This window comes from Gossypium raimondii, chromosome 11, assembly GCF_025698545.1.
Source record: "Gossypium raimondii isolate GPD5lz chromosome 11, ASM2569854v1, whole genome shotgun sequence".
Lineage (NCBI taxonomy): Eukaryota > Viridiplantae > Streptophyta > Magnoliopsida > Malvales > Malvaceae > Gossypium > Gossypium raimondii.
The window spans coordinates 2,484,198-2,512,027 of record NC_068575.1 but is presented as its reverse complement, the minus strand read 5'-3'; the positions used below and the strand labels follow the sequence as shown (position 1 = coordinate 2,512,027).

The 27,830-nt window shown below is 28.9% G+C and overlaps 2 protein-coding genes across 2 annotated transcripts; one reads left to right on the top strand and one right to left on the bottom strand.

Moving 5' to 3' along the window:
* Positions 1-1,437: 1,437 nt before the first annotated feature.
* LOC105761582 (uncharacterized) lies at positions 1,438-5,676 on the bottom strand. The gene is made up of 6 exons (XM_012579436.2): positions 5,272-5,676; positions 5,047-5,153; positions 3,459-3,567; positions 3,196-3,357; positions 2,389-2,562; positions 1,438-1,731 (listed from the first exon to the last, which is right to left on the bottom strand). The coding sequence occupies exons 1-6, from the start codon at positions 5,560-5,562 to the stop codon at positions 1,702-1,704; spliced, it is 873 nt and encodes a 290-aa protein (XP_012434890.1). The 5' UTR covers positions 5,563-5,676; the 3' UTR covers positions 1,438-1,701.
* A 12,249-nt stretch (positions 5,677-17,925) lies between these two features.
* Positions 17,926-25,752, top strand: LOC105761581 (uncharacterized). Its single transcript, XM_012579435.2, has 16 exons — positions 17,926-18,272; positions 18,406-18,504; positions 18,606-18,697; positions 19,250-19,350; positions 20,189-20,279; positions 21,172-21,230; positions 21,335-21,455; positions 21,698-21,766; positions 21,866-21,918; positions 22,066-22,174; positions 22,893-23,063; positions 23,177-23,335; positions 23,648-23,740; positions 23,896-24,090; positions 24,832-25,037; positions 25,147-25,752. The coding sequence occupies exons 1-16, from the start codon at positions 18,140-18,142 to the stop codon at positions 25,511-25,513; spliced, it is 2,118 nt and encodes a 705-aa protein (XP_012434889.1). The 5' UTR covers positions 17,926-18,139; the 3' UTR covers positions 25,514-25,752.
* The last annotated feature ends 2,078 nt before the right edge of the window (positions 25,753-27,830 follow it).

The following is a 27,830-nucleotide window of genomic DNA, read 5'->3' as shown; positions in this document are numbered from 1 at the left end:
ATCCAAGTTTATGTACCAATTTGAGAAAAACTATCAAGTTTCGTGGCTAATGTGAACCAAAAAAGTGCAAGGACTAAAGTGAAGAAAAACGTCAAATTCAATGACTAAAGGTTACTTTATTCTTTTTTATAATTAATATTTAAAAAAATAAATTATATTAATTATATTAATAATCTAATCTTTAATAAAATTTTATTTAATTGTTTATTTATTAACTCGCCCTTCTTTTTGTTATTAGTATTTTAGTTACTTCCTTTACTTTATTTTTTCTCTTTTTATTTATTATATAAATTATTATTTCTTTATTTCTTTGTTATTTTCATTGTGCATAAGACTAGTACTTAAATAATATTCGATATTTTCTTCTTTTTAAGAAGTTGCTATCATTTTATTGCAGGGAATTAAGAAGTTAAATTTATTATTTATGTTAAAATAAAATTTTATATTATATCAAAGATAGGGTTAAACTCATCACCGACTTAGTCCATGTACTTTTGTTTATTGTGATTTAATCTTTTTACTTTTCATATTTCAAATATTTTTTTTTTGTATTTTCGTTACATTTTCTTTTTACAAATGTACAATTATTATTATTAAAAAATTGGTAATGGAGTTTCTTAATTACACCAGAAATTATCACACATCTAAGAAATGAAAAAAATATATAATAGCATTAAAGATACCGTTAATATATCAAATAATAATTTTTCTTATTACTGTTGAACCAATGAATACAACGTTTTTGTTATACCAAATACTAATATACAACAATATCAATGTCTTTCCATAAATGACTTATTACTTATATTTATAATCTAATTTCTAGTTTGGCATTGAAATATACCCAAATTATATGCATATTTATATGTTAAAACATAAATATCAATTTTAAAATGCTAAACTGACTTCAAATATCAAAATAATGTACCAAAAGATGTCAAAATATATGAAAATAGTTGAAGCAAGTTGTAGGTTTCTAGATATTATTTGACATTGATTCTTGATGGATTTTCACAATTCAAGTGCTAAAAATATTATGGAATTCAAAGTGCTACAAATATTATGAAGGTCATTATACTATAAGTCAAGTTATATTTTGCTCTTTTTACTTCAATTATTAATTACGCACATTAGATCAAAGAGCAAACATATTCTTCTGTTAAAAACACCATCAACTTCTATTGTTAAAACTTATCCATACTTCTCAGCATGAAATACGCGTGACATAATTATTCCGTCAACCACATTAGTCGTTATTAATACAAATGATTAAAAATTTTAACAAAAATGACCAATTTACGCTTTAATCTAACACACAAACTAATTTACCTATTTTTTTAATAAATAGAACAAAATGTCCTAATATAAGAGTCTCTATGGTGCTTTTACCCAATTTAGGCACATACCAATATTTGCAAGCAGGTATAGATCAAATGATGAACAAAAACTGGTAATTTAGTAACTTTATATTATATGTTCTCAACCTGAACCATGATAGCTACCTCATACCAACAAAATGTATGTATAGCCTCAACATCTTATACATTTTACACACACTACATGAAACAGAAAATTTGTAAAAAGCCTGTATCTCATAACAACTGCAAAACAAAGCTGTACAGTGTACATGCATGCATATATATACATACATACATACATACATATATGCAGCAAGAGCTTCCAAGTACTGATGATTATCCTCTAGACCTGGACCCCTATCCTTTGAGCAACCTGCCATAAAATTTGGTGGTCATCTAAATGTTTTATCAAAATAAATGGAAGAGGAAAAGTAGATTTGTTTAAGGGTCAAGTTATCGAATGGTCGAGTCTGCTAACTCGAGCTTGAAAAGGTCAAATTTTAACTCGGGTTGGCTTGAGCTGGTTCAAACCAAAGTTTTAATAATAAAACTAATTTTTCTTATTTAAATTTTATTGTAAGAATATAAAAACAATTAAATGGGTTATTTAGATCTATTAGTGCTTAGCTCAAATAAACTTAGTGAAATAAATTAAAAAATCTTAAAGACACATGGGGAGGATTTGATATTGTTAAATTAAAGGCTTAAGTACAAAATTCACTTTCAAACTATACTTTTTTTGCTACCTACATATTTCTTTGATCAAAAGTGATAATTGAACTATTAATTTGTCTCATTTTACCTAAAACACTATACTAATACTAGTGAATAAGAACATGATATGCGACACGTTTCTTTGTACGATGTACACTTTTTGAGTAAAAAATAGACAAAATCGATAGTTTAAGCATTACTTTTGTTTTAAAAATAACTTTTAAATACGCATGTGAGAAAATGGGTATAATAACTTGAGGGTCTATTTTGTGGTTAAGCCTAAATTAAAAGAATGAATTATGGGATTGGGAGATACCTCTTTAAAGGAGTAAACATCAGAACCCCAAAGCCAAGCATCACAACCGGCATCTCTGGCACCCCATACATCATTCCTACGGTCATCCCCTACATGAACTGCTTCCTCTGGTTTTATGCCCAACAGCTCACAAGCTTTTACAAATATTGTTGGATTTGGCTTCTCTGCTTCTACCTGTTAAATTTTTAATAAAATACGTAAACAAAGTTTTATTTTTGGTAACACCCCAAATCCAATATCTATGATATATGATGATAAATATTTAGAGACTCAATTTTATATTTATAAGATGGTTTTTTGTGGGACAAAACTGCAATGTTTGGGGAGCTAAAATAACAATACTTCATAAGCTAGCCTCCAAAAATAGGTGAAACTTTTAGGCCGAAATGATAATATCTCGCTGATTCGCAGCGGGTTTCTAATATTATTTCCAAATTCCAATATAAATCACAATTAAATCAGTTAATTGAATTCCACTCGACTTATTTTGATCATAAAAAGTCAATATCCATTTTGATTTTGAAAATGACCCCAACTCAGAAATGTCAAGCTTAGAAACAGCAAATAACCTTAAATGACCCAACTGAGATACTCAAAATGATCTTGAATGGACCTAAACCCGAAATGATACCCAACTGACATATCCAAACGATCTGAATTAACCTAAACCCGAAATAAAATTATCTAAACACAAAATGATATGAAACATTTAAAACTCGAATCGCCCCTATCCATATTGATCCAACTCGACAAATTTAATCATAACATTAACTCGTTCAAAAGAGAGAAACAGAGAGTGCCACTTACTTCAGCTGACACAGCAACAGCATCGAACCAGTGTTCACAATTCAGAGCTCTTAACAATGGTCTTAACCGAGTATCAAAGTTCGAGACAACGGCTAATTTTACACCAGCTTTTCTAAGAGCCATGAATACTTTCTCAGCCTCAGGATCACATAGATGCCAAGCCTTTACAAAAGCCAATTAATTGGGTAAATATATATATTCATAAACTTAATTAATCATTATACTTGCAAATCATAAATAATAATCAATAGTTAATTTCCAACCGTGTCAGTGGTATAGTAGTTATAAACTTCTTCGAAGTACTGATCATCTGAGCAGCCTGTGGAAGAACTCACAATGTATTGCCAGAAGGGTCTCCCGTCATTCACATATCTGCAATAAAACAAAATTATTTTTCTAGAATTTAGGTGCGTGTTAGATATAATTCAAAACGAGTATGTTTAGTTTTTTTATTGTATTTAAAAATTACTAAGATATTTTATATTTAAATATACTAGATTATAGCACACTCACAATGCCGATCAAAGGCAAGGCGAATGGAGGGGGTAGGCAAGAGCTGTAGCCCACCAAAATGGAAAATTGCTACTTTAGTCTCCCAAAACTTATAAAATCTTAAGTTAATATGTGGTAAAATTATAGTTTGTCCCCTAAAATGCTAGAATTTCAATTTAATCCTTTTAAAATTATCAAGATATAAATCACTACAATGGTGAAATTGCATTTTAGCTCTCATAAAAATATATAATTAATCTTGGTCCCCTTTAAAAGATTTCTGGCTTCATCCCTAATGTGGAAGAAAATTTTATATAACAAATTTATAAGAAATTAACATAAAAGAACAAATGTTGCTTATAGTGAATATTATGATTTTAGGTTTATATCCCTTCATGCTTATGTATTTTTTAGATTTAACATAAAAGACAAAAAATAATATTTATTGCTGGTAAAATTAAAAATATATTAGTAATTTCACAACTAAATTGTGATCTTATTGATGGGCGAAAATGACAATAATTCAATCAAAGTTTTAAATAATAATATATATCCCAAATAAAAATAAATAAATGGTTAGATACAGTTTTTTTTTTAAAAAAAACAGTTTATGACCAATCTATGAACATAAAAAACAAGTCAATTCATGAAAACGAACTTAAAAAGAACTTATCAGATTATATCATATCACGTAGTAATATTATTAAAATTTTAATTTTGTTGAGGTTATAAGTACAATTATTAATTATTAATTCAACCACAATTATAATTAATACAATCCAAATAACTATATATTATATGCTCGGATTAATAGTCAAAATGTATTTGAATTAAATTAAAATAAATTTAAATAGAGCACATACATAATAGATTTTAATTAAAATAAATCTAAAGAAAATCCACAGTAGTTTAGATACAATAAGATCTGAACATGGGATTTCAAAATTGAGGACCTCATTTACCAAAAAAAAATTTTGAGGACCTCAACTTTGTCGTTAAATTAAAGCATTATAGGCATAAATCTTTTATTATTTAACTATCACAAATAATATAATAAATAATAATTAAATCCTAATAATTCACTTAACTTTTTAGGAAATGACAAATAAGAAATAACAGTGTATAAAATTATCTGCTAAATATTATTTCTTAAAAATATTTTTTTTTTGTAGAAAAAACACTTCTAAAAGAAAAGATTGACGCACAGTAACTGTCCATTCTCGAGAAAGTGACATGCCGGCATGAATAAGAAAATCAAAGAAATTAACATTTGTTTTTTTTACGTTTTTAATATGAGAACAATCCAAAAGGGAAACGCAAAGAAGAAAAGAAACGGAAGTAACAAAGAAAGCAATATACCTGAGACGAGATTTACCCCATGGTTGAGCGTAAGCCCTTCGATATCTATTCAATATCTCAGCTTCAGAGTACTGAACTCCATATTTCTCACCAATCTCTCTATAAATCTACAACCAAAACCAAAATTTAAACAAATTTTTATATGAACATCAATAGATCACGGATATACTCAGCAAACTCGCAATGAATCAAAATATAATGGAAGTAATTAAGTAAAAAAAGGACCTGTGCCATAGGCTGAGATGGAGCTAAGAGGGTTCCAGCAGCATCAACAAGGAGAGCTTTATGTGTGATGTCTCCGTAAAGAGATCGTCTATAATCCTCGTATTCTTTAACTCCCATCGGCTCTCTTTGAGGCACCACCGCTGCGGCTGCGGCGGAGGAGGAGAAGTTGCGGTGAACCGGTGGTGCTTCTGGCCGCCGAATCGAGCCGTTGAAGGCTATAAATCCCGGTCGTGTTAGTGTCCGGCTTAAGAACCTAGATAATTGGGTTCGTGTCGTTGCCATTAACGCCATTTTTGAAGCTTCATTTAACTTTATTTTTGATTTTTTTTTTTTCACTTACAAAGGTTCAAAGCAGAGAGAGCTATTAGCAGAAGAAGAACCTGAAAGAAGGTTTTTGAATGAAACAAATAAATTTGTTTTTCGAGGTCACTTGATTTAAATGCCTATCTGATTCATTAATATTACTATTTTACCCTTTGTTCACTTTTAGCTAATTAGAAATGTTCTATTTAATTAAATCCCACAATTTTTTAAATATATATTTGAATGGTATAATGATAAATTTAGTTCTTAATGTTTATATTGTTTGTCAATTTGGCCCTTATTCTTTTCTTTTAACTAAATTTAACTTTTAAAATAATTGAATTTGACCATTAACTTTCAAAAAGTTTAAATGTTGCTTTTTAATAGACTAAAATGTTAATTTTTAAATGTGACAATTTGCATGGCAACCCACATGTACTTCATACTATTTTTAAAATTTTTGTTTGAATTTTATATTTTTAAAATTATTTGTTGACGTGAGATATAAGAATAATATCGTATCAACGTGAAGTACACGTGGACATTCACATAGGTTGCCAATCAATTTTATTAAAAATTAACGTCTTAATTAGCATTTTCGTTTAAAAAATGTAATATGACTTTTTTTAAAGTTAATGGTTAGAATTAGTTAAAAATTAGGGTCATTATAACAAAATATGTAAATGTTGAGGACTAAATGTATCATTTAATTTTATTCTATTTCAAATTTTATTTAATATATCTATCTTGAACTCGATCTCAAAATAGCTTTTTGATATCCTTTTGATTTACCTTGAAATTTTAGATAATGTTTTGCAATTAATTAACTTTTACAAAATTAAATCAAATATATAGTATTGATGCATATAATTTATTTAAATTCTAAAATATGTTGTAAAAACATTTTAAAAATAATTATAAAATTTTAAAAAGGGACATTTTAGTAAATATATCAAGATAAGTAGAACGAATTTCACCTAAACCAAACTTTAAGTCGATCTTAAAATTTTTAATGGGAAAACCCCCCCTCGAAACTTGATTTTCCCAAAATAAAGGAGTTTGCATGTATAAGATTGAGGTCGATCAATACTAACCGTTTTCGTTATTTTTGTCACCTTAATTTTATTTTTAAATAAAATGCCAATTTATGGTAATAATATTGTCACTTTGCTTAAATTTGAGTTGAGTTTGGTATTTTTTTTATTCAAATTAATTAGTCAAATTAAATAATACATTTAATTATTTTAATTAAAATGCTAATATACTTTTTTTCTTAAAAGATTCTTTCAAATTCATCTATTCTTTGTTTTTAAGAAAATATATTTTAATATATTAATCAAAATAATTAATAATATTACCCATTTAAGCGTAAATTAAAATATATAAATTAAATCTTAAATATCGGCGCATTTTAATTTAAATAAAAAAATTGTTTTGTGCCAAATCTTATGGATAAAACTCACATGTATATCCATGGAATAATTATAATTTAATGAAGTATTGTTATTTGTTAAATATATTTAAGAGTTCATTAAATTTATTCGCTCTATTAAATATAATTATGGACTTTTATTTCTTCTCATTAAATATTTTTTAGGGATAAATCTCAAATTATACATGAACTTTGATTCTATGTAATTTTATACATGAAATTTTGATTTGATCCAATTCTTATAAATTATTAACACAATTATTAATATAACATTATTTTATGTTTATATATTGCATAATAAATAATTATATGTATCTAATATAAAAATAAATTAATGTATTTAATTCTTTAAATGTGTAATGTGTACGGTTAAATCAAAATTAAAGTTTCAAGTATACATTTGAACCACAATTAGAATTTTTCATGTGTATAATTACACCAAATTAAAGTTTGTATATATAATTACAAATTAAATCAAAATTCATATATAATTTTGAGATTTATCCCTTTTTCGACTTTCAATTAATTTTTTATATAAAGTCGTGGTCTTAATTTAATACCAAAAAGAATTGCTAATTTGCTTTTGAGATTTTTTATGTATTAATTATTGATAAAATTATTAAAAATATGAGAAAATATTTAATACAATACAAATAGAATTTAAATTTTAAATTATTACATTATTATTTTGTAATCTATCATTATGTTGTAACAAATATTTTAAATAGTTATAAAATTAAAGAGGGACATTTTAATAAATATATTAAACTAGGTGCAGCAAATTTCACTTAAACCAAACTCTTAACACGATTTTAAAATTTTTAATGGAGAAATCGTCACACCTCAAAACTTGATTTTCTAGAAAGAAAGGAGTTTATTTGTATAAGATCGAGGTGGATTAAGATACAACGCGATTAGTGATTTTTGTCACCCCTAATATGACTTTTAATAAAACTGTAAAATTATGGTGACGATCCCACTATCTTGCTCAAATTTGAGATTTAGACCTTGTAATTTATTTTGACATTTTTTTAGTAATTAGTCCAATTTGGTAACACAGTTAACTATTTTAATTAAAATGTTAATATGTTTTTTTTCCCTTAAAAGCAATCTTTCTAATTTATGGCGGTGATAACATTTTAACCGAAATAATTAACAAGATTACCTACTTGCACGGGCAATAGGAGAGAGAGGTAGGCAGGGCCTTACCCCTAAATTGTATAGATTTATAAAGCAATAGGAGAGAGGGGTAGGCAGGGCCTTACCCCTAAATTGTATAGATTTATAAGTTAATAAGTGATAAAATTACAATTTGACCCTAAAAATAATAAAATTAATTTGTATTTTAGCTCCCATATAAATATATAACAATCCCAACTCCCTCGGAAAAATTGTTTACTTCACCCCTACCGACAATCACAGAGGCGAATCTAGGGGGGCTAGCAGGGACCCTGACCCCCCTAAAATGAAAAATTACTACTTATGCCCTTGAAATTTTTTTAAATTTTAAATTAATAAAGGTAAAATTAAAATTTGCCCCCTTAAAATTATAAAAGTTTGATTTAATTATTTAAAAATTATAAAGATATAGACTATAAAAAATTAAAATTTCATTCGGTCCCCTAAAAATTTGTTCTAGCTTCACCTCTGTACAACCATGTCAAATTAGTGTATGTGGATTAAATCTCGATTTTAATTAATAAAGACACCAAAATTATCATTTGTCATAAATTAAAAAAGAAAAAGAGTTTTGTACCTAATCTTATACACACAAATCACATGTATCCATGGAATAATTATAATTTAATGAAATATCGTTATCTGATAAATGTATTTAAGAGTTCATTAAATTTATTCTTCATTGAACTTTAGTTCTTCTCATTAAATACTTTTTGTTAATTTTGTATGAACCTTCAATTAAGTCTTCTTCTTCTTTTTTTGACAAAGTCCTGGTCTTAATTTAATACCAAGAGAAAAGCTAATTAAGTTTAATACATCAGAAAAGGTTTGATGAATTATTAAAAAAAATATCAGTTGATTGAGTTTTAGTTCGACTGGTATGGGTATTGTTGTCAATGCAGAAGGATGTGGGTTCAAGTGTGCTTAAACACATATTATCCTTTTATTTATGGGTTGTAAATAGAGCTGATTATGGGTAAATTTTTAAACTCGTTTTCTAAATTCGAACAAAAAATTGGGTCTAAAATTTTATCCAAGTTCGAGTCGAATATAAATGTCAAAATTTGAATTTAACCTGATCCAACCATGTTAAATTTTGATTTTAACTTTTACGTAGGTATAATTTTGTAAATTTTTAATTATAAATTAACTTAACTTTTTTTTTATTAATTCAACCCACATTCTCATGGCAGATTAAAATTTATCTTGATTTTTTGTAATGTTTAGTTGAGAATCTCCTTAGGTAGGTGTGAAACCATAAAGAGTCTTTTGATTTTGTTATTTTGTCCTTTTTAAATGCTTGCAAGAATAATTTTTATAGAATAAAATTTGGGACATTAGCTGTGTGAGTGTGAAATAATACAAAATTATAAAAAAAAAAGAATGATAAGATAAGTGTATGTATTATTTCTACATTTAGAATTTAATCACTTTATTTTTATTTTAATGAATTTAATTATTTTATTTTTAGATTTAAAACAGAAGTTTAATTATCAACGCTGTTAAATTTCTTTTGTTTAATTAAAGTTCGTTATTTACTATCAAGTGAGGTTCTTTTTTTTTTTTTTTTTAAATGTCAAACCAACAAATTTAGCAAAGGAAAAGTGACTAAATTCTTAAAATTTAAAGTTGATTAATTGAATTCGAAATGTACAAAATGTAGAGGAACTTCGAGTATACTTTAACTTGAGATTTTTAAGTGGGTAATGTAGATTCTATATATTTCGAGCAAGAGGGGGCTACGGGATATGTGGTCATAGTTCAAGACTCTACGGGCTATGTGTTTAAAAGTTTTTTAGGTTTTATTTATGCTCGCTTTAGTCTTTCCATCGTTGAAGCTTTTGCCATTAGGGAGGCCTTGTCATGGTTAAAATCTTTAACATTCGATAATATTATAGTTGAGTCGGATTGCCTGCTTGTAATTTCAGCTTTATCACACCCATCATACGATTTTTCTAAATCAAGTGTGCTGTTATGTGGTTGTTTACGAATGAAGAATCAATTTCAACACCCGTCCTTATGTCGGATTCATCGGTGTGCCAACAAGGCAACTCATTCATTAGCTCCAGCTACTTTGTTACATGCAAACCACATGGAATGGGACGGCTTTCTCTTCATTTCTTTTAATGATAATGTTTCATCTGTAACTAGATAGTATTGTTGGAGCGTGCAGCTGATAGGTTCAAGTGAATGAAGTGAACCTCTTGGCTTGGGTTTTAGTTTGTTTGTTTCTTCAATCTGCTTGTTATCTTATTGTTTTTTTCTTATTAATGGATTTCGTTTTTTTCTTTAAAAAAAATATTATACACAACATGTAATTATATTATTACCTTTTTTTTTGTTTATAAGTTTTTATTATTTTTTAAATCACCAATTAAATTGACCTTACTTGGTTGGTAAGGTAAAACTCATTCCAATACATTATAATAATATAAATTAAAAATAGAAATCTTCAAGGCAAACAATTATTAGAAGTTTAATTAACTTGTCCATTAGTTTCATGGAATGATGCAAGTCAATATTTTTTTGTTTTAAATTTGTTAATGGTACACGGCTGTTACCATTACCAATATTTTATTGTAGTAAATCTTAATTTATATATATGCATCACGTTGATTCCATATTAGAACATGGAGGAATAGAAAATTAAATATATAGAATCACAAGCCATTTACAAGTTGACAAAAAATTATGTTGGCATGCTTGTAAAGCAATAAAAAGCTGTAAAGTCTAATAGAGAGGAAATAGAAAGAAAAATAAATTTATTTTGTTTTTTATTATATTTTTATGGTATCTATATCGACGGGTTCAAGAATTAATCATCCGCATTCGTAAATCTATTAAAGTACGATGCTTTTGTAAATTAAGATGAAAAATAAAATTTTAAAAATACAAGGAACAAATTTATCAATATGCAAAATTCATTCACATCTTTCATTTTCTTTTCTTATTTTGGTGGTTGCATTTTGAAATGATTTAATTTCCATCATCTTTACATGTCTAGTTTATATATTATGTAGTTCTTGGTAATATTTTTATTTAAATAAATTTTCATACTTTAACTATAAATATTCATAGATTGATTTCTATTTGTTTATTGTTTAGATCTAATAATTGTGAATAGAATATAAATTGTTGAGGAAGTTCGATATTTTTGGAGAAGTCATTGAAATGTTGTTTGTCAGCAGTTGACGAACCCCTTAATGGATCGATATTATCCCTAATGGAAGTTTTATCTCTCGATCCTGTCAAGAGCTTAAACGGATTCATAGAATGATTTTGTTGAGAGCCCAAACACCTTAAGAAAATGGTAGGTTTACAGAGTAGTAACACCTCATTGGATAGATCAATAGTAGCATACTTACCTAGCAATGACATATAAGGGTATTGACTCAAATCCTGCAAAGCGTAAAATGTTGAGATTGTTTTAGCTGATGACAATGTGCGTACACACGATTTGCCTTCTCAAGCATTGGACGTCGGACGGGGTGCTCTTGCTCTATGAACTCATCATACACTCAAAGTACTCGACCCTTCACGTGGTCCTTATATAGTCTCAGTGAAGATGTCTCTTTTCAAAGTTCGCTGACTTGAGATTCGCGAACTAGCCTCGAGTTCAGAGTATCATTGACTCCGTTGAAAGATACATGTTTAGCTTTCCATGTTACATGAAATATAATAAAAACTAAATTCATTCTTATTGGCTTTTTATATAAAATTATATTTTAAGATCTAATATTTAAGAAAAAGCCTAATCATTTATCATTATAACAATGAATCCAATTATTGGTTAAATAACAAGCTTTTTTTGATCTTATCTTATCCACGATTATCAAATGTCATTTCATATTTACATGAAATAGTCAATCCTTGAATTGGACATAAGTTTGTCTGCCCTTGCTTAGTAAATAAGTAGAGGAAGAGAGGGCATTCCGGTCATATAAATCAGGGAAGAATCTCATATCACACGATGATGTGGCGGGCATGCAATGCAAATACTGTTGGGATCCACGTCATCTAATTACTAAAATGTCAAAAACCCTAAGAACCCCATATTGAAGGTGGGACCCATTGTCGTGACTCACCCCCTCTTCCTCACGTGGGCCTCACATGTCTCTCTCCTTCAATTATAGCTAATTACTGAGTTGAGATTTAATATTTTAAATTAAATTTAAGTATAATAATATTTTATTTGAATAATTATTTTGATTTTTAAATTAGTTTAAAAGAACAAATTGCTTTCAAATTTATTACAAAATATATTTTAATCCGACTCAATGTCTGACCCGTTTTAGTGACTTGGAATTCAACTCGAATAATTCTTTATATACATTTCTAAAAACCCTCTTAAAGAGGCTGTTGAGATGATATCCTTTAAACCGCTTCATCACCAGAGCATCCTCCCTCCTCTTTCTTCTTGACATTTGTTAATATTGTGTATCAACAAGGTTGATTTTTCGAATTAACTTTTTAACCCACATATTGATTGAAATATTTTTCGCTTTTGAAGAATCGCATTTAGATATGAAATTATAAATTTATTATAATAATCAATTATATAATGCAAACAATTATGCTATTGTTACACTCTCAACCCGCTTTTGAGTCTAAAAATTCACAGATAGTGTATAATTATATGAGATAATTTCTTATAAAAAGGTAATTATTTAATACACTAGATGTGCAATCTAAAAGACGACACCACGAGTTAATTTTAATATATATTTACTTTTATTTTATTAAAACTAGTTATAATTTTTTATAAATATAACCATATCCATATGGTTTTTATATTATTTATTTTCAATATAATTACTTTATAATTTTTAAATATACAATAACTTTTTCACTAAATCAATTATTTGTGTACTTAATGATTTGATATAATAGATCCTGATTTATAATTTATTAAATTTTATATAATATATTATTTTATGATTCTAACACTCCATACATGTAAATTGATGTTATTTAATTAGGAAAAAAAAGCGATAAATGAAATAAAAAGGAAAAAAGAAGAAGTAAAGAGAAATTGATATAAAGCTGACAATGATAATTGAAAGAGCAGAGAAAGGAGAAATCATGATTGTGGGGGTGGAAATGAAATAGAATAGTAACCACAGCTTTGCAATTTACCTGCTTTGATTGATTTGCAATTCAAACTTTGAAAAGGAAGAAAAGTAGTGGTGGAGTGGAAGCGGTCCGTCGCTTTGCATGTGGTTAATGCCAACTCATTTTCGTAACGCTTTGAAAAAATATACATTGACATTGCTTCGAAGAGATACGGCCACACAAAAAAAAAAAAACCTGCTTTGGTCCACACCACCATTGCCTATTCGATTCCCTTTCAATTTTCAAATACACATTGGATACGCCACGTTAACCTCTTTATGATGATTTCAGGAATTTTCGTTTTCAGGTCATCACAATGTGTTGGAATAAATTAGATTATTGGTTTTCTTTAAATAATTTAATTTAATTAATTAATTATGAAAATGATTCAAGTGAAAAATGATATATGAATATGATTTAAAATTCATAGTGTTCGTAGATGCTACCTAGCACACTAGCAACATCGGACTCCGACTCCCTTAAAATGAAAAATTTTCTATTTAGACATTTTGTAATTTATAAAATTTTAAATTAGCAATAGAAAAATTGTACTATGCCCCTCCAAAAAATAATAAAAAATTTATTTAATCATTTGAAAATTATAAAAATAGAGACTATTAAAATGGTGAAATTACATTTTTACTATCATAAAAATATAAAATTTAATTCCGGTCAGCCCCCCAAAATTTCTGGCTCCTCCACTAACCGCCCCCAATGATAAGCCACTGATCGACTTTTTTTTTCCTTAAATTCTTTTTAGGTTCCACCCAACATATGTATTTTTAAAATTTGTTTTTATATAAAAAATAATATAAAATTTTTAATACGAGCGGGTCGGGCTCGAGTTTTAGCATTTTTTATCTAGGTCAGATTTGGGCAAGATTTTAAGCCTGTTTTTAAGCTGATTCGAGCCTAAGCCTAGAGTTTTGCCTCAACCTAACCCATGATCAACTCTAATTTGAATCAATTAGATTATTGGTTTAATTAGTTCGATTAAAAAAATATTAAAATTAAAAAAAATTTGATTCAATCTATTTTTAGTTAGTTTAATCGGTCCATACCAATTTTTGATCCAACCAGTTTAATGTCATTATCTTAACCAGTATCCTAGTCGATTCTTAGTCCAACCGGTTCAATCCAAACATTGTTGACTAACTGTCCCAATGTATTGATTTTTAATTTGATAATAGGTATGAAAGGCTTACGGTAACTACTCCCTAATCTGTACTATTTTATTATATGAGATTACTATTTTATGAATATATATAACTATTAAAATGGTAAAAATATAGTAGTATATTGTAGAAAAACTCGTATGGTTTAAGATAATTTCAAGAAATTTCGTTAAAAGATATTAGTTTTATCTTGTTTCGTTTTAACTTTTCACAACAAATTTTACAATAATACTAACATGTTATAGCCAGAGATAAAAAAGAAAAAAAAAAAAAAAAAAGGAAGAAGCTAAATTCCAAAGATTTCAACATGACTCTATTTGATAAATATTTGTTTTAAATCGAGTTTTTTGGGTGAATTATAAGAGCAGGGTGAAGACACTAATTATCAAACCAGCACAAAAGATTATTTTTTAATTTAATTTTGAGATAGATTTACAACTAATCAAGTTGGGTTTTAAAAAATATAAAACACATCTTACTTCAAATAATTATTAAAATATTATATACATTATTATTAGCAAATAATTACTAAATTACCTCTAATGTTATTAAATTATTAGTAAATATGTGTTTTGGTTACTTAATTTTAAAAAGTTATAAAATGGTTATTTAATTATCATATGCAAATCCAAAAAAAAATAAATTAGGAGGCCAAAATTTAATTATAAAATTTTGAGAGGTCAAAATATAATTTTATCATGTATTAATTTATGATTTCATTGATTTCTAAAGGGACTTAATAGATTTTTTTTTTATTTTGGGGGACAAAGTGCAATTTGGCTATATATTAATTTTTAATTTGAACATTTTTAAGGGGCTTGCATAGCAATTTTTCCATTGGGGGGCAAGGCCCCTATCTGCTCCTCTAAAGTTGTCTATGTTAAATATTCAAAAGTTTTTATTTAAGACATTGAGTTGTCAAGTTTTTTTTTTTTCAAGTCCAATTAGTGAACGTCAAGTGACGATTTGACAATCGGTACGATGAATTAGTATCAATTAATGAGTAGAAGAGCGTACCTTATATCCAAGTCAAATTGACAATTAATGTTGAAGATTGAAGAAAAATGCTATTTGGATTTAGTTCGTAGATTCATAACGTTTGAAATTGTTTTGTGAAAAAATAAATTGAATTGTAAAAGAGAAGGGCTTAAGAGTTTTTTATTGGTGTATACGTTGTGAAAAAATAAGACTATACAACAACGATTTTAACAAACTAATGATTTAAATGAAAACTTTCAAGTAGTTTAGTGACTAATTTGTAACTTTTTAAAATTAAATGATTAAAATACAAATTTACTAATAGTTTAATAAATATAGTTTACCCTTGTACTAATACCAGTTTTATGACATATCTATGTCACAAGCGAAAAAAAATTCAAAAATATATATAATTTTTATATTAAAGTCAAGTGAGACCCTGCATGAAATGATTACATTAAAAGTTTAAGATTAATGTGTCCTAAGTTTAAATTTTAACATAGTATTATTTTACTAAAAATATGAAAAGATAAAAATAACCTTATATTAATATTTGCTGATTTATAAAAATAAGGGTATTTTAGTATTTTTAAATTGAGTAGAGTATTTTAATATTTTTAACCGAATAGGTTTCTAGTTTATTAATGACACTAATTCGGGCACAATCGTAATATAAGTATAGATTTACTCTAACATAATTATACCTGAAAGATAAATAATAATGTTATTAAAAATAATAAAATATAAACAATATTATTCTATTTGATAAAAATTTTGTAAATTTTGATTGAGTAAATTCTACCGAAGGTCGTTAAATTATTAATAAATTTACATTTTGATCACTCAACTTCGAAATTATTTGAAAAATTTCACTTAAGTCACTGGCCCGTTCAAAATTTTTTTATTTAAATTACTGGATTGTTAAGTTTTTTTTTCTAAGTTCAACGAGTGAGCTCCAAACAACGATTCAACAATCAGTATGGTGGATCAATAACCATCGATGAGTAGAAGAACATATGTTAGATCCATTGATTAGTGTTTGAGATAATAGAAGAAATTTATTTAGATTTTGGTTCGCAGATTTATGGTGTTCAAAATCGTTTCATAAAAAAAATTGAATTGTGAAAGTGTAGGGAAATGAATCTTTAGATTGGCGCAGACAGTGCGAACAAAAAAAAAGCTATATAACAACGATTTTAACAGCCCATTCCCAATGACTTAAATAAAGGTTTTCAGATAGTTTAGCGACAATTTTATAACGTTTTGAAGTTAAGTAGTCAAAACGTAAACTTACTAATAGTTTACCCTATATGTAATTAACCCATTTATATTTTGGGCCGAGTAAGAAAAAAACCACTTCGTCCCAATTCCTTGAGTTTAAAAAGCACAAATAAGTTATTCTGAATTTTGGAAAAGCCCCCCCAAAAAACTCATTAGCTATTTTTTGGGTTTTATTTTCTGAACCCAATTTCCTGCATTTTAAAAAGCCCAATTTAGTTATTATTATTTTTTGAGCAAAAGAAAAAAAAGGTCAAATTATTTTATTATTAAAATTTAGTCCTTATTTAATATCTATGCTTTTCGATTTGGTCAAATTTAGTCTCTAGTAAAGATCAAATAATAGTTGTTACTTTTGCTAGGTCGAATTTTGTAATTAAATTTGAAAGTTAAGTACAATTTAGTCCATATTCTTTAATTTAATAATTTTTAGTTTATATGCTTTTTCTAATTTGGACTTAAACAAAAGTTAATAAATATATTAATTAAAAAATGTGATTTTTCTGTCAGTATTATGTGTTAACATGACATTACATATATATTAATATATTTATCATGTAAGCTTTTAAAATAATATAATTTAACTTAAACAAAATTAACAACTACCATTTGGTCACATTGTAGTGGTGGTACATATTGGTATCGGTTGGTGCCAAGTGGTCTATGTTCTGTTTCGATCAAAATTTTGGTGCATTTCGATTATTTTAGTGTGTTTTGACCAGTTTCGATGTTTACTGGCCGGTAGTAGTTTTGATATTTAAAACCAACTTTAAAAATTTATCTTAACTGTTTTAATTTTTCTATAACAATAATTTATTTGTCATTAAATTAAATCATGGAACATAATTAATTATTTTAAAATTTATATTTTCATACAAATACTTTTATATGGATGTAATTGAGATATATTTGTTTAAATATATAATATATAAATTTTATCAAAAAATATATTTGAAAAATATTTAAAAACTTCGAAAAACTGAAAAACAAAAATGATATGCCCTTCCATATAATATTGATACCTTATTTGGTCAGGACCAGAATATAAAAAATCTGAAAGTATAGGGACAAAAATGACTAAATCAAAATACAGAGGAGAAATTACAACATACGCATGATACAAGGACTAATAGAAGAATTTAACCTTTTTTTTCAACTTCTATTCTCTCCGTAGTTTTTAGTTCCTTTTTGTTTCTCCATTGCAGCCGCAGCGACAAAAAGGCTTTGTATCCCTTCCCTCCCTTTCTTCCCTCTTCTTCCCATTGTTATTCTCTGTGTTTGACTTGTTTCGAAACGTAGAACCATCGAAACCGTCTTCCGGTGCTGCGGTTGCCTGTCGCCACTTGAAAAATTGCTTTGTCTCTCTGTTTATTTCTAATACCATAAGAAAAAGGAGAGAAGAGCAACAAACATGGCGGCTCATGGAGGAAAGATGAAGTCGGTTTCCATTAACGGTGTGAAGATGTATACGATTTCTTCCCATCAACGCTCCGTTGCTGCCTGGCTTTCTCCCAAGAAGCAACGATCCCTCCGCAAAGACAAAAGTAAGCTTTTTCTCTTTTGAAGTCACTCCTAGAACCCTAAACCCTAACCCCAAACCATTGTTGTTGTTTTTTTTAGATAAAGAAATTTCTACTGTTTTATGACATTTTAACGTTTGTGTTTACTTAATGCTAGATTATACGGAGAGGTTGGAGTTGATTCAGGATTTGAGATTCGAAACTGCTACCTCGAAAATCAAGATAACACCTGATGGGGAGTACCTTATTGCGTCAGGTTTATTGCAGCTCAGCTTTCAACTTCTCTGATGTTTATTTTTTTTTCTGTTTTATTAATTTAGGAAATTCATTCATTCATGATTCACTGTTGGCATTCAGGTATATATCCTCCACAAGTGAAAGTATATGAACTTAGGCAATTTTCAATGAAGTTTGAGAGGCACCTCGATTCCGAAATAATTGATTTTCAGGTATCTTTTGTCTGTTTTTAGAGAGGCTATTACCTAATTTTGTAGTAATTTGATGTTTCTTTGAAACTATAGCAACATCCTTGTTTCTGTGTTGAAAAATAACAGTCGGTTAAGCCTTTTCAAAGTAGCTGTTTGTTTCTTCAAAGGAAGAAGACTCATTAGCTTTAGCCATTCTACGATAAGATAAGACATCTCATTACAACCTTTTTGGTTGTTGAACCTTTTTTCGATTAAAGGGTATAATTTTCTTTGCAACTTTGGTAGGGCACCAAATATGAATGCAGGGATTTTAGGGTTATCTTCACTTTTTTTTTTAACATTTTATAAGCTGTCATATATTTGAACCACTTTTATATCTTCATTATCTTGTTAATCATTCTCCTCCCCCCCCCCCCAGTTTATGGGTTCACATTTTATAATATTAAGTTCTGAAACTCATATCAGAACACCTATTTTACATTCTTATCTGAATATAAATATCTCCTTACCCTTGTCCACAATTTTCTTGCACTGTGCGATACATTTTGATTTGGTATTTTTCTATATGTATAGATATTGGATGAGGACTATTCCAAACTTGCATTCCTATGTGCTGATCGTTCTGTTAATTTACATGCAAAATATGGGAAGCACTACAGTCTGCGGATTCCAAGGTTTCATAGTTCTTTACTTTTTGCTCTGTCTACTTTTTGGATTAGTTTCAGTTTGTCATTGCATATCAATGATTGATTGGTTGAGTTTAGTGATCAGTAGATTTTATAATTAGCTCTTGGCACAGATTGTTGGTATTTCATATATAAGATGATGTTATTTCCATTTGTTTGTTTGGGATATAATCTACCCGATCCTTCTCCGCTTCTGCACCAATGGGAACAAAAAGGAAAAAAAGAAAGAACAATAGAAATGAAAAGGGGAAAAGAAGGATAAGAGAAAAGTATAGAAACAGTGCCAATTAGGTTTTGTTGTATCATTCTTGTGAAAAGCGTTGGTTGCAACCATGATAAGGTTGAAGTTCCTACTGGAACAATTAAAAGATTAGGAAATTAAATACAACCAACTTGAAAGGTTAAATCTGCAATTTACTCTCCCAATGTATGTTTTGTTTACTTCGATGATCAATGTCTTCAAGTGTTGGTGCCTGAATAAAAATTTGAATTTATGCTACTCTTTGCAATCACAATTCTCTTCCGTTGTACACTTTTTATACTCTTTTTCCTTACAGAAGAACTTATGCTCAGTGTGCATCTTTTTGATCTCATGCACAGGCACAGCAATTGCTAAATATTGGATATTTAGAAGAGTTTTGCTTAATTATAGATTTCTTATCTTTTATGTCTGTCTATACTTGTCTTCCTTGCAGGAGAATCTAATTGTTATTCCTGATGTTCGTATATTTGTTTGGACCTTTACCGCACATAGTGTTGACTGACTATTTAACAAATTATACAAGTTCTGAATGGTGATTTTTTTGGTCCATCTGATGCTTGACAGGATGGGAAGAGATATTGCATATGATTGCTGGTCTTGTGACTTGCTTTGTGCTGCTTCATCTCCAGATCTATATCGAATTAATTTAGAACAGGTATATAACTTAGATTGTTTAATGAGTTGTCTCTTTCTGCCTCTATGGACATTTGGGGTTTCCATCAACTTTTGATTTGCGAAGGAATCACCAACTGCTTGGGAAGATCCAAGCATAATGTTGCACAAGTAGACACCTGATTTAGCCAATAAGTGCAACGTTGTATATTGAGCAGAAAAGTGAAAACGATATTTATGGTCATCTTTCTCAATTAATGTTTGCGAATTTTCATTTGAAAAAATGTTGGTAATTCGTAATTGGTTGAATTTTTGCAAGGAGAAGCTAAGGATAGTTGTTGACCGAACATTGCTTTATCGAATGTCAAATCAAATTCACAATAGAAAATTCTAACAAAATTGTTTGTCATCATTTAGAAGAACTTATGATCAATTTTTATAGAGTTTGTGAGTTAGTTTATTTTATGGACAGACAATTTTATCACCAACATATTTGTTTGCGGTCCTGGATAAATTTTTGGGTGAAAATTGATCATTGTTAACTGATGCCTCTTTCAATAATGGTGAAGGGATGGCAAACCTTCTCTTAGTTCATTTTATGTTGGAGATTTGTACAGTATTTTTTTAGGAGTAACTTGAGAGAATCAGCTTATGGTGATCTGTTTACTATATGCTTGGTAAGGAAGTTTGCTGAGAGAAAACAAGATTTTGTTTAGGGCTTAGTACTGTTGTCTCTGTTGCTGTGAGTTTTGGATAGAGTGGTACTATCCTTTTACGTGTTGTTTAGGACTCGAATTACACCATGTTTTACTTATTTTAGTAAAGTTTTATTCATGCCTAAAGCTGGGATTTTGCAATATTGGGTTTTTGAAATTTCTTTTTTTGCTAAAAATGCATAATTTGTTATGTTGGTGATGGATTTCATTTTTCAACAGGGGCGGTTCCTATCTTCTCTTAACACTCAATCTCCAGCACTAAATGTGGTTTCTAGAAGGTTCTTAGGGATTTTTTCCTATTTCAATCCTCTTTGTCTTTTGTTCTAGACAATATGCTTACTAGGTTTGCTCATTCAAGGATGATATGTTTCTATGGTTTCAGCAAGTTTCATGGCTTAGTTGCTTGTGGGGGTGAGGATGGTGCTGTTCAATGTTTCGACATGAGAATGAAAACTTCAATTGGCAGAATAAATGCTGTTTCTCCTGCTGGTGATGCAGAGGAGGTAACTTTTTCTGCTTGATCTTGATCCTTGGTCCTTGATCTCTGATCACTTTTTCTGACATTTTATAGCTATAAATTTTTTTACTGTTCCAGAAAAGAAAAACTTACCAGAAAATAGTTGACTTTTTAGTAGCGTCCCGCATATATCACCGCAGAGATCCTTTTCGCATCCTAGTGTTTTTCCTGTAGCCTATAATATGTTCTTTCATGTTTAAAACACTTATTTGTTCTGCTTATATATAGGAAGTTACTGCAATTGGGTTTGACGAGAGTGGAGGTTTCCTCATGGGTGTTGGAAGCAGTGCAGGAAAGGTATGATGCATAGCACCGATGAATGATCTCATCATGCCCTCATTACATTATACTTTTGTTTTATAACCTTAAATATCTCATGGGTTTGCTCATGCTTAGGTGCTAATCTATGACTTACGTTCTTCATCTCCTATCCGAGTTAAGGATCACATGTAAGTGATAATGTTTCTTAACATTTCTATTTATTTCGTCGATGAGGAAACTATGGGTGGGTATGTGTGTGAGTCTTCTTGTACAAGTGAGCTTAGTTTTCCTTGATTCAGTTATTAACTTTTAGAAACTATATTCCTGTTATACAGGTATGGCAGCCCAATATTGGATATTAAGTGGCATAATACTCTGAACTTTGACCAACCAAAATTAATTACCACAGATACTCATATTGTTAAAATATGGGATCCTGAGACGGTAATTTCCTCCCTAATATACTGTTCTTTGTTTTTGTTTTCCAAGGGAACCATAAGTGAGCAAGGTCCCATCCACAATCTTCAGGAATGTGTTGTCATTTAAACATACAAACATTTCAATTGTCTATACCTTGTCTAGTGTGGTTGTATTGTTTTAAACTTTCTGCTTGTCTATGTTTTTTATTATCTTTCCTGTTATACCGTTCTTGCACTTAAGTATGGGACTTAAGAGAGTATGGTCACCATCATTATTCAGGATTTTTGCAACATCTAGATATATATGCATGCCAATGCCTTTATCATGTGTATTTTGCATATTCAGAACTTTCCAATTGTCCATGTAAAAGGTAATGGTATTGTTCTCTTGCTTGAAGTTTTAGATGTTCTGTATTAGACTTGATTAAATTACTTAGTCAAATGGAGATATATCATCACTGTCATCATTTTTCATTTATTGGAGGTATGTTACTGTTCACTGCGTATGCAAACATTCATGCACACAATACATGTATGGATTTCCACGCTCATCAACATGCATATGATTTTTTTACCCTTTTGGGGGTGCAGGAGGCATAATTCATCTTGCCACACATTAACTTACAAAAGCAGTTTCATATACAACCACATAAGTGAAATATATGCCTGATAATGTTCCAAAACTGTCTCTTCCTCAAAGTCAAAACTCATATCTAATTCTTGAGTGATTTTTCTTTTTCAAGGGAGAAGGAATGACCAGCATTGAACCAACAGCTGGGGCAATCAATGATATATGTGTGTTCAATGATAGTGGGCTGATGTTGCTGGCTTTGGATGCTAGCCAGATTCCTGCTTATTTCATACCTGCTTTGGGACCTGTTCCCAAGTGGTGTTCTTCGCTGGAATCTCTTACGGTGTGTTTTTAACTTGTATCCTAATCAGTCTTTGTTTTATCCTTTTATTGGATGTACTATGTTGGGATATGCAGACGTGGTGCACTAGTGTTTACTTTGTATATATTTTACAGGAAGAGCTTGAGGAGGGTGGACAAACAAGCATATATGACAACTATAAATTTTTAACAAAAGAGGATCTTGAGAAGTTGAATTTGACAAATCTAATTGGGACCAATCTTCTGCGAGCCTACATGCACGGGTTCTTTATTGACTTTCGTTTGTACAAAAAGGCAAGACTGCTATTCTTTTTATTATTTCTTGTTAAGGATATCATGCAGCTTAAAAACTCCGGATAATTGCATTGTGTCACCTGCTGGAAATTTGTCTGGTTGGGCGTGTGAAACACGAAATATCTAGAAGTAAATAAAAGTTGAGATGCAGAAACAAAAAAATGAGTTCAGAGTTGCTAGATTAAATTCAGAAAGAGAGTTATGTAATTTTTCTATTTTCTGATCAGATAGTGCTTTCAATGCTCAAGGTGGTTCTTTTGTACATCTTCACTATTTTGCTGTTTAATATTCATATTTTACATATATTTGCAGGCAAAAGCATTGGCAGATCCTTTTGCATATGAAACTTACATAGAGCAGCGAAAACAAGAGAAACTGGAGGCTGAACGTCGCAACCGTATTACGGTCAGTATTTTCATTCCTGTTTTTAAAACTTTGATTCCATTGTGTTTTACCCGACCTATTCCATAATCTCTTAAGTTCAATCTGTAGAGATCTTTAGGGTTGGAGAATCTAAATTTGTTGATTAATTTTATTTTCTTCATTTATTTTTCCTGCAGATGAAGAGGAAAATACCCAAGGTTAAGGTTAATCAAGAACTTGCAGAGCGGATCGTGGAGAATGAAGAGGCTGAAAACACAAAGAAAGACATTGACGATAACGAGAGTAAGAAAACTTCGAAGAAGAAGAAGAAAGGTGCTTTTAGCACTGAAATATTTAAAGATGAGCGATTTGCACAAATGTTTGAAAATAAGGTATGGTACTCTGGCCATGCTATTACTAGCTTTCAGTTTAATTTTACCTTTTCTCCAGCTCTTATTATTATTTTTAATTTTTATTTTCACATATTTTTTATTGTCCGCTCTAATTATCATGGTAATTGTTATCCTCTTCGAAAAGTTGTTACAGGATCAAGAACTTTGGCAGAGTATTTTTAATAGAAAATGTATCTAAGAATGAAGATAAACGGTGTTTCCATGGTAACCCTTGAATTAGGAGTCGAATTGCATTTTGCCCCCTCAACTCAAAAAATGTGTTAATTAGTCCCTATACGTTTAGATTGAAGAGTAAATTGGTCCTTCTGTTAAAAATGATTTCATCCATTTCTACTCTTAAAAACTGGTTCTTGCATGTCAGAATGAGGTACACATGGGTAATTTTATGGTTATTCTATCAGTTACATAGATGAATTTTTCAATAAATGACCAGTATGCTTTTTGATCTAATAAGGATTAATTTGTTCATTTTTTTAGTAAAAGGGGCAAAATGCAATCTAATTCCTTATAGGGGTCTCCACGGTACTTCTACTTGTTTTTGTCAATTAGAGTGTAAATTGTAACTAACGTGCCTTTCTTATATTAGCGAGTTCTGAGTTTGTTTTTGCTTATCCTAGTTGATTTATCTGTTATTCAGTAATTCATACATTTTTTTGTTAGTACTTTGGATCTTAATTGCTGGATCTCCGTTTAACGTTTCCCTTCCTGATTCTTATCCAGGAATATGAAATCGACGAGCAATCACAAGAGTATCTTGCTTTACATCCTATGGCTTCCAAGAAGCAACCGTCAATGGTTGAGGAACATTTCGAACCTGTTGTGGAAAACGATGATCAGAGTTCGAGTGATTCCGATGCTTCAGAAGCATATCAATCATCTGAAGATTTGGGTGTCAATCATAAAACAAAGAAGTCACGAGGTCCTAGGTGAGCTGTTTCTTGTCTTTATGACTTATAGGTATCCTGTACGGCTTCATTTGTCAAGCGATAGTTTTCTGCATTATTAATCATCTTTTCTCTCACAAAAAATGTACAGAATGTATGAAGTTAAAGATGAGCGGCACGCGGAAGCATTTTGGAACAACATTTCACTTGCAAAGGAAGATTCACTTCCTATGGGGGAGAGAGTGAAGGCTCTCCAAGATGACCAGTTTTCAGGTTTACCAAATCACGTGAAGTTGGGGCCGGGAGGGTCACGACAAATTTCCTTCATCACTAAAAGTTGTGCCAAATACAAGGAGGATGATGATGACAGAATGACCAGACACGAAAAGAGAGGAGTTCAATCATTAGGGCTGAAGCCAGATAGATCAACGTTCACAGGCCGAGGCCGAGGCCGAGGCCGAGGCAGGGGTGGAGGCAGAGGCGGAGGGCGTGGGAGAGGAAGGAGAGGCAGAAGGTAATCATGTCTTTGCATTTAGATATTTGCTCAATTTTCAGGTCAGGATCCTACCTGCTTATGCCGCCATATCCATATATGGTTTTTGTTGTATTTATTTCTAGGGTTATGCATTTTTTTCTTATGGAGAAGCAAAATTTTGTTTGTTACCCTTAGTTAAAAAGCTCAAATGTTCTTTTGGTAGATTATACAAATATTGCTAAACAATATTTCTCCCTTCATTATTGGTTTTGGTTTTTGCAATCATGTTTTTCAAGGTTAAATTATTTAACACTCTTATGCGTTAAAATTTTAGTGCATTTTGCCTGTTTCGGTCAATATTGATGTGTACCAGTCTATATTAATTGGTATAAAATTTTGATATTTTAAGTTAATTTTAAATATTTTATCTTAAATCATTTTAATTTTTAATTTATTGAACTTAAATAATAATTTTAAAACTTATATTTATATGAAAATAACTGAAATATAATTGTATTTCTGTATAATATATAATTTATTTTTACCAAAATAATATATAATTTATTGAGAAACTAAAATAAAATAAAATATATATATATATATATATATAATATTTATATGCATATACAACTTAATGAGAAACTAAAATTAAACTAAAAATATATATGTAAAATTTTAAATATTGATAAATTTGAAATAGTATATCAAAGCATGCTAGTATCAGTATAAAAACGTTATGTCTATATTATCTTGGTTAAATTGAGCAATTTAAGTCTTTATATATTTGTTATCAATATATATTTTGCTTCAGGTTTGATTTGACCTAAAATATAAATTTAAAATATTGTCTAAATTTTATGGGGTTAACTTAAACTTGTTAAGTTGATATACTTTTTCTTCTTATTTTAAATATAATTTTATTTAATAATTAGCAATTTTATATATTTTTCTTGTGTTAAAATCTTAAATATCAATGCTTTAATGTATTCTTAAATATTTAATATTTACGCTAAGGGCTAGTTTGACAAATATTTAAGTGTGGAAATTAACTTCAAAAGTAATGTCAAATATCAACTTTTGGAGTGATTTTTGGGTTGAAAGTACGGTAAAATAATGTAAAAGTTTGGGTTAAGTCCATTTAGTTTTTGATTTTGTGTATTGAAGAATAAATTATCACTTTTATTTGTATTAACTATTTAAAATGTATGTAAAGTTTTAAATTAAATTATATTTTATGTATCATTATATTAAATTATTTAAATATTATTTATAAATATTATTATAATAATTTAATTAAATATTAAGTACTATTACATTTAAAATTTTAAAATATGTTATATATAATTAAATTTACAAATAAATAATTAATTATTAAAAAGTATTTAAAAAATATATTTTATATATAATGTTTTAAATGAACATTTTAACTTCCCACCACAACTTTTAAAAACAATATCAAACATTTTAAATTAATATAATCACATTTTTTCATATCACTTTTTACTGTATTTTTAAAAGTATTTTTTAAAATTTGAGCTACAAAATCAAATTAGAAAATCTAATATAATTATATTAATTATAAAAAGTATTTATAATGAATAATTCTAATTGAATTATAATTCTAATTGAAAATAAAGTTATATAAATTATAAATTAAAAATATAATAAATAATCTTTTTTTTCCAAATTGATATTGAACGAAATATTATAACCCTCATGAACCTCTTAAATATGAGTGACCAATCAGTCGGTTCAATCTATAAACCTAAAATTAACGAAATTAATCAGATATACTTTCAATCATTTCACTACATTTTAAAAGAAAATTACACTAATTGACAATCTAACACAGATTAGATTAACCAATAAAACACAAAGTAGAAATTGAAAGTGCAACAAAAAGTACAAAATCCAAATTAGAAAATCCAATACGAGTTGGGCAAATAGATAAAGTCCAAAACAAGAACAACACTAAGTTTAGAAAATAACAAAACAAAACATCAAATCCAACACAAAGCTACATACAAGCATTCACAACATCACACATAAACCAATCAGAAATGAGCACCTATATCCAAACTAATGTCACATGACCTGCAAATATTAACTATACAATAATATTCTAGAAAAATATATAAAGTCAAATAATTATTTTATTACAATGAGACTGTATCGAAAGGTCGAGTTTTTTGAGAGAAGTTTTTGAAGTGTTATTTTTTGAGTAGTCGACTGGTCTTCATCAACAATTGAAAGTATTGTTCTCTTATGGAGATTTTATCTTTTGTGCTCTGTCGAAAGTCAGCGTGCAGGTATGGTTCATAGAACCAAGAGTAGCTTAAGTGGTAAGGAATTTCTATATA